Source organism: Cygnus atratus, chromosome 2 (assembly GCF_013377495.2).
Source record: "Cygnus atratus isolate AKBS03 ecotype Queensland, Australia chromosome 2, CAtr_DNAZoo_HiC_assembly, whole genome shotgun sequence".
Lineage (NCBI taxonomy): Eukaryota > Metazoa > Chordata > Aves > Anseriformes > Anatidae > Cygnus > Cygnus atratus.
In genome coordinates this window covers 41,201,466-41,215,452 of record NC_066363.1, presented here as the reverse complement: position 1 = coordinate 41,215,452, position 13,987 = coordinate 41,201,466, and the positions used below count along the sequence as shown (strand labels likewise).

Genomic DNA, 13,987 nt, shown 5'->3' with positions numbered 1-13,987 from the left:
GCCTCACCCTGTCCCCTGCTGCCTTGCCTCCACCACCACCACCGCAGTCACACATGGGAAAGTTACGATGGGTCCTGGGGAGCCACCAGCCTGGCATTCACTTTCACTTGCAACAGAGTAGAGATTCCAGCCAGTAATATTTATACTAGGCCATTATTACAAAAAATAAATGCTAATCATGATGAAGAGTTTAAAGGTGCATACGTGCTCTGCCCTGCTCCCCTCCTTCTTAAGGGATAAGAAATTAACTTCACCACTTCTATTTGAATTTTTATTCTGGGAACAATTTCTATTTTTTTTTTAAATGACAGTCAAAAAGATAGGAGAAAATGTCTTTATAATGCTAAACCTAAAGAATTGCCTTCAAAACGGTCCTAAACTAATGGGTTAACAGTCATTGTAATGCCCTTTGAAACATTTCTTTCGGCTACTGGAGTATGCATCCTTCAGATTTATTTTATTTCATCCTCAAGGACCTTGGTGAAATACAGTACATTGGAGGAAAAATAAGATCAAGATGTGCAGTCATTCAGGCTGTAATTAAATTTAATAGGCAGTTTATCCAGTTCATAGAAAGATGGCATAGCGTAGAGCTACACAAAGCAGAGCCTAGAGCAGGAAATCATTTTACAATAGGGTATCCATCTGGAAAAAAAGACGTTGCATGAAACCAGCAAGTGTGAACGAAATCTTCATCAGTATCATATGAGGTTACTTTATCATGCTACACTACTGGCAACGGGAAGTTTGACATGTCTTCTATTAAGAGTAATGCACAGCCGTCTTAACAAATGTAAATCTAACTCACCATTATGCAAACTGAAAAGAAGGGGCAGTTAATAAAATACAAAATAACCTGGTGTTTTATTATACTGGTTGCCAGATCCTTGGCATTGGGTCTAATGTGGTTTACACATTATCTTTGAGATTCTACAAATGGGATGACTTTTAACATTTCATTTGGTAATGGATGTAGTTGCAAGCATCATGGAGGATCGCTAGATTTTTAGCAGCATTTCTGAATATGTAAAACCAAAATTGACTCAATATCAATGTATAGGTTGAACAATAGAACACGGGGTTAATAAAATGCATGTTAGAAATAGAAACTTTGATTAAATTTGCCTGGGGATCTCCTCTAACCATGCTGTGAAAAACATGCAGACGCTATGACTTTTCCTGAATATTTTACTGAAGCAGTTTTTTGGGTGTCTTTTCCAGGAGCAGTCTTGCATGTTTTTCAGGCCTTTGCCCCAGTGCACATATGGCGGAACAATACTGTAATACACCCTAGTGACATCTTTATCAGTGGAAAAGCCCAACCTTGCTATGAAATCCAATTAAACAGCCATTTTTGCCACATAAATTGATCCCATTTTTTCCATCATTTTTGTTTTTCATTGCAGGCTGCTTTATCTCCACATTAACAATACAGGACGAGGTACTCCCAGAAACATACACAGTAGCAGAATCCCTACTGTCTTTAAAATCCACTTTACAAATGAAACAAGGCTCACAGGGGCACTATCCCCTAATCAGGAACACTTGCTATGCCTCTTTAGTAAAAGCAGCAATGCACTGCAGCTTCACCAAAGACCACAGCACACTTTGCTCAATTCCAGCGTCGGGATATCTATTTCCTCTCCAATGGCACAGAACAAGAGGCGTGTAACTTCTACGTCAAGGACTTCCAAAGAGTAAAATGCCACTGAGGGGGGAGACATCTCCGCTTCCAGTCAGCAAAGAGCAACCTGGGAGAACCTGAAGCAAGGTCCACAGAGTAAAAATTATTTTCTGTTTTATCCTCCCTTTATCATGAGGCTGGATGTAACACAGCTGTAGACTTACAAATAATGCCAGTCTCAAGGGACAAGCAGTATAGTTACACTCAATTATACTATAAAGTATGACATCTCTAGAGAAATTACTAGGGCACTTTCTCTTACCTGGATGACAGTAATAAAACAGATCTATTTATGATGGACTTTTGAAATCCATTACGTTTAAACAGCTTGCTGATTCTCATCATCGACAGAACTATACTTGCCCCTGCCTACCAAATGCAACTGTTAAGTCAAATGACCCAGGGAATTTAATACAAGTGCTGTTCCCCCATTATTTTAAGTAGACTTTTATTAACTATGCAAAGCACAGTAATTATTACAGATAGGGACACTTTTTCTTTTTAAAGAGCAGATGGATACAAAAAAGGTAATTGAAAATGCTTTTCCAAAACCTTTTTTTGAGCAGATAAAAATACGCAACGGGAAAAAAATAACCGCATAACCTTTCCTGCAGGAAATGCAGGTTGTGGTGGTCAAGAAGAGGAGTTGGATATGCAAGCTAAATGTCTGAACATTTTTTTTATGGCTGTATCTCTGCAAGCTCTTTTTTATTCCACTCTCTTATACTTACAGTCTTTGCTCTTTTCAGCAACAAACAAAACCATGTTTTACATCTGTCCAAAAGATCGCATAACCAAAGGCATACAGGAATTGCACGTATGGAGCAGATTCTTCTGTCCATGGTTCCTATCACTAGACAAGTGCAAAGCTCATGAAATTCAGGTGAATCCACGTTGATAAAATGTGCTCCTTTCTTGCCTCTCACTTAAAAACAAACAAAAACCCCACCCTGTAAGGTTACAGAAGCAATCCATATGCTTCACGGCACGAGAGCACCACGTTGAGTGAATGTTAGCCTGCAGGACCAGACAGGAAAGCATGACTGGCTATTTTCTACCTGTACTAGCTTGTTACTATCAAGAAGAGTAAAGCATCACATGCTTCTAGCTCCCCTTGGGCTCAGCATTTAGAAAAAGTGTCGTGTGCTATTTTTGACTTCTGATCTCTATTTCAAGTGTCTCAGAAGGAAAGACTATCACCTGAATCCTGCCATTTGATCAACAGCTCATGTTGTTGTGTCTGAGTACTGAAGCTGTGTCCCTCTCCATCAGCACAAACACCTTCTGCATCCTGCAAGTCATGGATCCTCTGTGCATGCAGGAAGGTTTCTCCCCTCGCTTGACAAACAGCTGGAGATGAAGTCCCCTTACTCCAGCCACAGTGGTATTCAGGAATATTTTAATCCCCGAGGTTCTTTATTGGGTGCAAGCAACTGTGGGAGTGCTGTACTCTGTCCCTTTCAAAGCCAGGCAAAGATAACACTCACGAAAATGAGCTGTTACACTGAATTCCTATCTAAAATGCTGGAGTGGTTGCCAGACCTTAGCTAGAAGAGAGATTTAAATACCCCACATTTCACACAGAGATTATGGGAACGAAGCGAGAGGACAGTTAATATTTAGCACCGCCACTACTAGTTTTGATGCAGCTGTTGAAGGAAGCTGTATAGCTCTCAAGGTAAGCCAAAAATAACTCTTTCAGTATAATTTTGTTATTGCAACTTGTACAGTACCAAAACATGACCAAGTGGCAGGGACTTTAGCCACGTGCAGCTAACCGCTATGGACTTCCAAAAGACCAACAATAAAAACAAGAAGTCTCTTTCCCCAAGCTGTTCAATCTGACCTGCGACAGAAATAAGCAATATTCAGCCTCAGAGACACTGCGGGTTATTAATGAGTGAGTTATTAATGAGCGGGTTATTAATGAGCAATATTCAGCCTCAGAGACAGACCAGGGTTACCTGGGACTCCTTGACAGTTCAGATTCATCCGTTATTGAAATCCAGGTGCTCTCATTACAGGCTCTGAAATTTCTTCAGGGACATCAACTCACCGGGAGGGTCAACAGGAACTCAAGAATGAAGGCATCAGCAGTATGATATGCCTTCATTCATGACAAGACCCTCTCCAGTTTCCACGTGTATCATTTCAAGAGCTAAAATATTACTGGACCTTAAGCATCCAATACATGATGCAAGCATATAGGTGCCCAGGTTTATCTTTCAACCATCCAGAGCTTGGACAATCACCAGTACTAAGTATCAACACACCCACCGTAGCGCTCTTCCACCTCAGGGGTAACACACAAGTACGTAACAACACATTCCCATTTGGAGGTATACGATATGTTGTTCTGGGATAGCCAGGTCATTTGCAAGGCAGCCTGTGAGCAATAAACTCTGGCACGCATACCAGTCTGGCTACATGTCCCAGCTGCGGACACCCGATCACCTCTTCTGTGAGGCATAAACTCACTGTCTTTGAACTGGGAAGATTTTTCACACTTGTTCAGAAGCACTCTTGCATTAGCAGAAGTGTGAGAGCCTGCTTGGAAGATTTTATTCCCTTCAGGATGAAGGCACAACCACACGTACTGTGGGGAGGGGTGGAAGGCATTAAGGCAGGAATTTCCTTGAAAAGACACGCTATGAATCCCCCAGCCCCCAGCCTTGCCTTTGGTTATGTCACCAGCTGGCTGTTTTCAAGCTTCCAGCCTCGCATGCTGCACTAGTCCCCGGGGGTCCGACTGTGCTTGCCTACTACGGTAGTATTTACCAGCACGCCTACATTGATTGTTTTGACTACATCTAACATGAGCAGAGAAAGCACCAGAGAAGCACGCAGAGGACAGAAGCCTTCCCCAGTGCCAACAATTTTATGCGGGTCTCAAAATTAAACGTGAAATATGTTTGTGAAAATAAACACATCACTTTCGGTGATGTGAAAAATATGCTCTTCTCTAATGTCACAACACGTATATATGCTTTTCTTGCACTTAAATTCAAATCTTACACCTAAACCTGAGATTTTTGAACTGACCTTATTAAATAGACAAGAATGCCATGTAACAACAGCACCCTGCTTACTGAATATTCATGCCACGCATCTTGCCTAAAGTACTCTTTGAGAAATTTAGTTTGTTCCAGTAGTGGAGTATTTACTGAAAAATGCAGAGGAATTCAGTGACAGAGCTTTCACCCGGACTCTAAGTCTGGGTTCCCAGTATCCGTCCGGGGCAGAGGACCAGGACTGTGCAGGCAGATGGCTGCTTGGCCCAGCCATGCCACTCCTCATCTCCCAGCATGACAACTGAGAGCAGGACATTTGGCACATCTCTCTGAAACAGGCTGTACTGCTACAACTGACAGCAAGTCCTGACCAACAAAGTCACTCATCTACTGATAGGACTCTATTAATTTTTAGCATCTCTTTCCTTACTGCATTGGCAAACTTGACATTGTATTTTCTCTTGTATTTGTATAAAAAAGTGTATTTTCCTGAGTCATTCTCTGGAGAAATTCCTACCGTACTGAACTTCTTGACCTGGAGCTGATTTTTCATTTCTAAAAAGCAGCAAAAGTGTTGGCTGCTTTGGGGTATTTTGGTGGACTAGAAGAGGAATAAAGCACAAATAAAGATTTTGGAAACTGGTTTATTTAGACATTTCCCAATTTTCTTGACCATGATAGCTTTGGGGCTGTCACCTGTAGCATTTACGAACTCTCTACACCAGCAAAGTAGCAATCTGCTGATGTGCAAGCATAGAACATGTTTTTGGAAGCCAACAAATTTCTGATCAATGCTGGTAAGTAATTCACTCATGGACTCCAAGCTTGTCTCCTTTCAGGATTAGTCTTTCCCTCTGTGGTCTTTCTTATAATACTGCTAACTAATGTTTACAGTTAAGTTCATGTATTTCCATTCAGATACACATTTTTTTGCATGGCTAAGGAGATTCAAGGATTGCATGTACATCTGCATCCATTTCAAACATCAGAAGTCTCCAATCCAAAACTCGTATCACCCACCTGAATCCAGACTATATTATCTACAAACCATACTTACTGTAGTGTATTTTCCCAGCTGGCAGAGCGAGGGGAAGGTTTCCTGGTGAGCTTTTCGGATCTTCTCAGTGAGATCATCCAACTCTGCTGTCATTTCATAGTTTTCTGTGGACTCCTGCTTTGAAGGTTCCTTCTTCTTTTTGTTCCTATCATTTCTGACAGCTGTGGAAGAACAAGCACAGATCACATGTGGTTACTCAGATCACCCCATGTTATGCTTGTTGATCTACTTCAAAACACTGCAACTTTTTTTAACATGAATTATACAAGTGGAGATAAAAATGTTATGTGCACAGAGAATACTTACACAAGCTTACTTATCTGTATAAACTGAATTTAATGGGATAGTGCTGAAAGCAAGCTTCCACAGGACGATCTTATTGATAGTCCTGTACTGTCTACCCTCCAAGAAAGTCTACCACAATTTCACATGCACTTTAAGTCTCTCATTAACTTTGTGAGGTGGGATTTTTTCATTGTATCACTACAACTGTGCATGGTGAATGGAGAAATTCTCTGCAGTGACGTCGTTGGTATTTTATTGGATGTGAACCACGCTGAAGAAAGTAATGGTCTCTCTTTTTAGATTTCACAATATGGAATGTAATAAACCCCGTACTTAATACAAACTCCACCCAGCAAAAATTATTTGAGGGGAAAGTTAAATTTGAAAACAGTCAGTGAAAGAAGATGAAACATTAAACTCAAGATCTGAAGATCAAAGGAGAAGCACAAGCACTTGAAAGAGCAAAAAATTGCAGCGAAGCTATCTAAAGTTGCTTGCCATCTGCTCCTGCACTCAGATCAGCCTTCTACCTTTGCCGAGTTGTGGGGGATTATTAGAAATATGCACTGTGCTGCACTCATTCTGTAATTGATTTCCCTCATATTTGTGTTCTGTAATAAAATATGACAGCTGCGCCATCACCATGCTACTCTCTGTTCTTTTAATGAAAATAACTTCATTTTACAAGAGGTGCCCAGGAGATAAGTCTGTGTCCGCAGTAGTGCCAGTATTTGTGTATTTTACCAAGAGGCTTGTTGTTAGCTAGAGCTAACATTTTAAGTGTAACCAGATGCACAAGGAACCCAGGCTTTACAACAAAGCCAAACCAAATCAATCCCTCTCCCCAGAGACTCAGTATCAATATTAAAGACCCCAAAAACTAAACGCTGCTGGACAAACAGAAAATAGCACCAACATTCACCAGTGTTCAAAACCTCGTGATATTTAGAACAGTGCCCTGAATTCTGAGAGGGTGACCGGTGCACCTGGCACATGTGAGGATGACCAGCCTACATCTTCTGGGGTTGCTTGCTCTGTGTCTGTGAACCACAACAAGGCAAAGATGCAGACAAACACTGCGTGTTTCAGGCAAAAGAGGAGGTTCTGCTTCTCTGGGCATCATTTCTGAGGGAAAATTAAGAGCGATATGGGAAAAGAGGTGGGAATGCAGCAGAATCAGGGACATCTACAGAAATAAGGTCAGGCACACCAGAGAAAACAACAGGTAGGACAGTGAATGTTGTTGCTGCTTTATGAGTTGATCAGGCACATACTCCATGCAATGAACACCTCTGGTTTTCTGACTAAAGGTTTGACTTTGCAACTGAGAGAACTCTGACCCTACTCCAGCAAATATTTTAAGGACGCACTTGACTTTAATTGTGTGAAAAGATCCACACTGAAGTCAGTTATGCACTCTGATGGATCAAGGCTGGGATGCTGAGCACCTCGATGGTTTAAAGCCTAACCTCGAACGCCATCAGTTCTCATGTCTGGAGTAACAGAGACTCAGGGAATGACAAGAAAAGTGGAGAGGAAAGGCAAAGAGGTGCCTTCTTGTGAAGGCTCAGTGCTAGCAGGGTAGTCAGGTCTGGGGGAGTTGGATGGATCCCCCCACCTTTCTACAAATACTCCCCTAAAGCCAATGCCCTGCCTTGTTCACTGGATCCCAGGGCAGAGTACAAATGAGTCTCAGGCATTGAAAAAACGTCCGGGGCCAACACGTACAGCTCGAGTGCTCCCAACTGCCGCTGCACTCCAGAAGTAAATCCTAATCACTGCCGTACTTGGGAGATAAAAGAGCTCCTTAGAAAATTATGTAAACTCCTACACAACCGCAAAAAGCAATAAGCCTTTGTAATAAAGCCCCATTTACTTATAGCTCTACGATTGACAAATTTGCTAAACAGGCAGCCTCAGCAACTACTTATCTCAATAGCTTTGAACTCCTTGTGGAAGACAAACACGTTATTTAGGCCAGCCTTCGGAGCAGCTGCCAAGAGCTCCCAGATACAAGGAGATAACTCACGCAGGAATCCGGACACTGCTCCCGTGCTGCCACTGCACAGCTCTTTCTTCCGTTACACCTGAGGTCCTTTCCCCTCCAGAGGCCATCAGAGAGACAGCTGCTGGTCAGCCCCCATCACCAAATGGGCCCAGCTCTGTCCTCTTTCTTTTCATGAACAAACCACTGAAGGGTAGGAAGAGTGGAAGGGGAGAATTAACACGTCCTGAAAACTAAGAACAGGTTTTGTTCTTTTGTTACCTTTTTTCTATGATTCCGACAGTCTTTGTAGTAACAGTAAAACCCAAATAACATTATCTTCTTGCTTTACATGTACTTTTTTATATTTTCTACATTTTTCTAAGGCTGCATCAGACTTAGATGTGTTTCTGCATCCTCTGTAAGATAACACAATAAAGTGCTCCAAAAAATAAAGAATTTCTATAATGTTGAACTATTACGCAGATTCAACTGCATGTATAATTCAACTCAAAAAAAGAGAGGAAAAGATTAAGACAACACTATGCTTAAAAGAGTTAAATAAATAAAAACACAAGCACACACATTTACACAGTAAATTTCAAAGCCATCAGTGCTCGGGGAACAGGAACTGTCACGCTGCATGTGGGAATAGTTCTGGATTACAGCTTATGCTTATATCACATAAATCACACCTTTTTGTATCTTGGTCTTTACATGCATATGATCACATCAATCCCAGATGCAATTCCACTGCCTTTTAATGATGATATGAAAGTGATGAATCTATGTCACAGTTAATGCTGCTGTGGAAAACTCAGGTTATGAATTTCATTACTTGGGCACTAAATTCTGACTCAACGGTTGCATTATTTAAGAGCTCCCAACAGGGGACAGTGTGGACGCTCCCTCGCCCTGTGAGAAATACTGGAAGTTACAAAATTCAAACAAAAATAAGGCGTGCGCGTGGTGCAGAGAATGAAGAAAGGCGTATCTTTGTATGTGGGTGCGCCACGAGTGCTGCCTGGACAGCTGAGCGCCGCACGCCCAGGCCTGAGCACGTCTGCTCCCATCCATCTCCCCGTGACAGCTTCCGTGTCACCCCGACGGACGCGCAGGCTGGGACTTGTGCTCCCACACCCAGACATCTCCGGGGAGCCGCGGCAGGGCTTTGTGTTGTCCTGACGTTAAGGACCAGCCCCTGCCCTCCGACGTTCACCCACCGCCCGATGGAAGAAGGGGCTGAACATCGCGACTTGTCCCTTCCCTGCCCCGGTCGGTCTGCTCCCTTTGACCCAAGTCTCCTGCTGCCTTCCTCAGCCTTGGACACATTTTCTCCCTTTGGCTTGAAGCTGTAGCAGGGATGGATGCCTTTCTTCAAGGAAAGCGGGGCCTGCTGTAGCTGAAGCTAAGGATAGGAAGGCATGAACAGCTTCTCTCGGAGGCCCCCAGCCCTCTCATTTAGCAACCACACAGCAATTCTTGTGCTTGAGCAGGATTACATCAAGCATGTCGTGGCACTGCGAACTGTCCAGTCTTAAATGCAACCCCCTCAGGCCCACCAAATTCAGTCACCACTTGGCTTTGGAAGAGCCTGGGATCCAGCCCAAGAGATTTAAGCAGTTTCTAGATCATCAGGTAAAATCAAGGCATACTGACTTATACTGCCATCTGTTAGCGGCGGCAGAAACGTGTGCCGTGGAAAAGAACCTCCAACTCACGACACCATTTTTCCAATTACTTGCATGACCTTTGCTGCCCCAGACGCCCAGAAGATAGTTTGACAGCACCTTTCATGTATTATAATGATTAATCAGCTATCAATTCATGACTCGAAATGCTATCATTGCTGTTTTGCCTCCCAGAGATCCCCATGACCTTTGAATAGCTTTGTGTACTAGTTAACTGTTTTTGTTCCTGTTTTGACAACTCCCAGCGTATCCAGTCAGTTTGCATTCCTGCAAAACCACACTTCTCTTGTCCTTAAGTATTTCGAAGCTATTTGTTAAGCTAACAGCTCTCAGAAGCACCTCGGAGCGCTCCTTGCACAAGAAAGCCCAGGGAGGAGGGCAGCACACTGCAGGCAGGGCTCTCTGGCCCCTCGGAGTGATCCTTTGCTGAAGGCCAGCAGCATTCCCAGCTAGAAGAGCAGGACCAATGGTGCCATGCCTGCGTGGCCAGGCTGACGCTCAGCTTTGCACCCAAGGCTTCCAGAAAAGCAAGTTGCGTGCAGGGGTGCAAACCTGTGTCCCCTTACATCCCGACACTCAAATTCCAGATGTAGCTGCTTAAAACCTCTAAGTCTAGCAAGTTAGCAGCTGTGGACAATTTCAGTCAAATACGCGAAGCACTTAATAGTGCCTCTGCCAAGTCTGATCCATCAGGATAAATGCCTGACTTCCCCCCAGACACCGTGCACCTCCTTTCTCCCCATCAGCTTTCACTAAACTGTGCTCACCACAACTTACAGCAGTGCGCAGGAATGGCTTTCACAACAGTCCCCTTGGAAAACCCTGAATCACGTCAGACCTAGCACCCCAAAAGAGGACAATGAGCCAGAGTCTCCGACCCCCCAGATGAAGGCAGCGCCTTGCTACGCATCACTGAAGGCCCCCCCACACCGGAGCTGATGGCAGCAGGCATGGAAATGGGGGACCTCACCAACAGTTTGTGCTCCAGGAGGTTATTTTTCTCCTTTTGTAGGGGATATAACAGCCTTCTGCTGCCACGGGGTGAGCAGCACAGGATGAGAGTTAATCACCACCCTACCCTATCTTTTGCATAAGCTCCAAGCCAGCTCCACCGTAAGCAAAGAAACAACACAAAATCATCTTGAAAACAACGCAACCACGCTTGACAAACCAAGATGCCATCAATTCAGCAGGGTAAGAACCCTGTTCCTGTTTTCCTAGCAATACAACTGCAAGCCAAACACAGCATTACAAGATGCAGAACACCAGGTAGTTATAAATGGATTGGCTTTCCTGGGTCGTGATTTCCAGATGAAATAATGTTTTCTTTCAGGCAAAACCACTCGGTCTTTAAAAACAACAGGAAACTATCTTAAAACAAATTCTCATGCCAAAATTGAGCTTTGACATATGGAGAACGATCGGAGGCAATGCACATTTCTCATTAAAAACTCTTGCTTCTAATGGACAAAGCCAGTAACGAGTATGCAGTCTTGCACGGGGCCTCAAGTACAAAACCAAACTCCACTGAAAATTGCATATTGTGTAGCTAATTCAGAGAAGCCAACAAGGTCGGCTGTCTGGCGCAGTCGCCACAAGAAAACATCTAGAGTTAGAGATAGTATCTCTCTGCAGACATGTCTCAAAATTAAGAGGGAGCGCGGAGAAACAATCATGAAGGAAACTTCATGAGAACCTGGCACGCTCTCATTTTTCCCCAGGTGCAGAGCGAGGACATACATTAAAGCATTCAAACCTGCCCCGGGTTTCCTGTTGAGAAATACTGCTCAGCTATGGCAAGTGTGCCCTGACCAGCGCTCCAGGAACCTCTGGCATTATGCCCCGGGTTCGGCTCAGCAGCAGGGGAAAGCACCACAAACCCGAAGGACATCATCATCCTGCACGTTGCCTCCGCATACACTGGCTCTTCCAGTCATGGGTGGTGTTTTTTTTTTTTTAGAGGAAGGTGAATCTGAACTCTGCCTCGCAGCTCTGTATTATTCATTACATAATTGCTATGTTTTATTAGAAATATGATCTATTATAACCTTGAATACAGTAACTTAAATGACATTGAAAATTAGATTATTCTGATTATTAGAGAAGTGAGAAAGGTACTAAACATTTGTAAGACTGATAATCAATCAGTGTATCCATCTGAGTGCAATAAAAATCAATCAGGAGCTAGTGCGTTTAAATCTAATTTTTTAAGCATGACATTTTCTTCTGAGTTTCTTTTTTAAATGTCACCCTCTTCTACAACAGTGATTGATTCTATCCCCAGGGACAGTTAACTCCGACTGTTTTATTCATAGCACAGAGATCTTGTATCCACATTATTTTCTAAATATCAAATTAATCACAACAATAATATTTTCATCAAAACGTGAAATTCAGAAGCACAAATTCATGTATTCAAAGCAGTATGAAACACAGCGGTACATTTAAATTGGTTCAAATAACAGGATGCTTTTAACTAGCAAACAATGTATTTTAACACAGAAAATGGTGGAATTTTGTGTCCCTTAAGTTCTCTTTCTTCCCCCCAAGAAAGGGAAGGCCAAGGATTTGCTTGTTTAAAACATAATTCATGTAGAAATGTTTCAGCAGTGAACAATGAATCACTAGCTATAGGGAGTCCATGAGTAATTACCTATGCCTCCAAAATAACCTTATTAGGCTATTGTAAGTATAGGGGAGACCTTTGATACCTATAGCCTAAGGGGCTCTATTTTTCCATTCATGCACAGGGGATTTATATGGTTATATCCTATTATAACCGACGAAAGCAACACATCTCCCATTTATGTATGAGGATAACTGCAGGGTTAATATATCAAGAACTGTGTTAAAAGAACAGGTTTCATTATATGAATGAATGATACAAATGGATGCTCTACAGCTTTATTCAACTGGCCTGAAACTTGATCTGTGGTTTCAAGGATTCCATCAGCCTGAAAATTTTATTTTTGACATGAAATTTGGCACCTGCTAGTGTCACATCCCTGAAATACTAGTAGATGGAATGAGCAAAAAAGGAGTTTCTAGTCCCTTGAAGAAAAACAACACTGATCGAACTCAGACGTAGGATCAAAATAGCCAAGCCAGTGCAGAACAATAAGCTAAATACCCACTGGAAACAGCTGAAAGGTATGGCTCTTGTATTCTTTTTCTTATTAATTTATTATCATTCTCGAGATAAATAAGGAAATGGCACGGAATCATATTTTGCTCACTTGCTTCTTAAACAACCTCTTTTTTATTATTATTATTTTTATTCTATTTTTATTATTTTTTTTTAAGAGATATGGAAACATAAACATCTGCCATGCTTTGGATATCTAAAACTGCCAATCCAAGACCTGAAATGGAAAGAAAACAACAACAACAACAAAGTGGTTCTAAATGCTGTTTTGGAAGTGAATGTGGGAAAAACTTAGAGAAAGCTCCTTAAAGTGTTTCAGCTAGAAAAAAATGGGCTGGTTCCAGTTCTGCAGAACGTGCCCCACACAATGAGAATCGTTCAACGTACAAAAATCAGGACTCCAGAAATACAAATGGAAACAAACCCCACAAAACAGGTCCAAGACAGAAATGATCAATTTCAAAGCTGAAAAGTTTACAAGACAGAAAGCAAGCAAATGAGTGAAACAAACCCAGCAGAAACAGCATGCAGGTGTGGCAGGCAGATGAGGCAGTAAGTGGAGCAGCTTAGTCAGAGCCAGGATACACAGGGCATGGAAAGTGTGCCATGGGCTGAACCAAAAGCAGACTCCTTCATCTCCCTTACCGTCTCTCCCTGCATGTTGCAATCAAACTAGACGGAGAGACATGATTATACATTAATGATAAACTGTTTAAATAGCATTTGGCCTGAGATTTCCATTCTCTGAGTGCTTTAATATCCCCAACTAATTACCACCGTGAAATAGGATAATCCAGAAACTCTTAGAAACTGAAGCTTAACGAGCTTCCAAAGGCTACCATTAACAATTTCAAGTAGAATAAATCACAAATATTTCCTGTGAAGGCCCACCAACACATCTGCAATGGAAATAACCAACCCATAAGCTGTTGACTAAGACACAACTCAGACACTCATGTTTCTGTCTGTATTTCACATAAGCATCACCTCAAGTTACTTATTGCCAGAAATTGCCATGAGATGGAACTTCTCCATAGGCAAGTCCCACAGTGTTCCCATTCACCTAGTGCTGCCATTGAAATAATCTACGAAAGTAGATTAAGCCCTCCCTGTTCATGCCCTGCCCCATC

General features: G+C 42.4%; 1 protein-coding gene across 11 annotated transcripts in view; it reads right to left on the bottom strand.

Moving 5' to 3' along the window:
• The window catches only part of RARB (retinoic acid receptor beta), a 331,702-nt gene that overhangs the window by 14,538 nt on the left and 303,177 nt on the right, over positions 1 to 13,987 (bottom strand). For all 11 annotated transcript variants that reach the window (XM_035556374.2, XM_050709157.1, XM_035556376.2 and 8 more), the window contains one exon: positions 5,753 to 5,913. In XM_035556374.2, the coding sequence (XP_035412267.1) occupies positions 5,753 to 5,913 (161 nt within the window). The remainder of the gene's footprint in view (positions 1 to 5,752; positions 5,914 to 13,987) is intronic.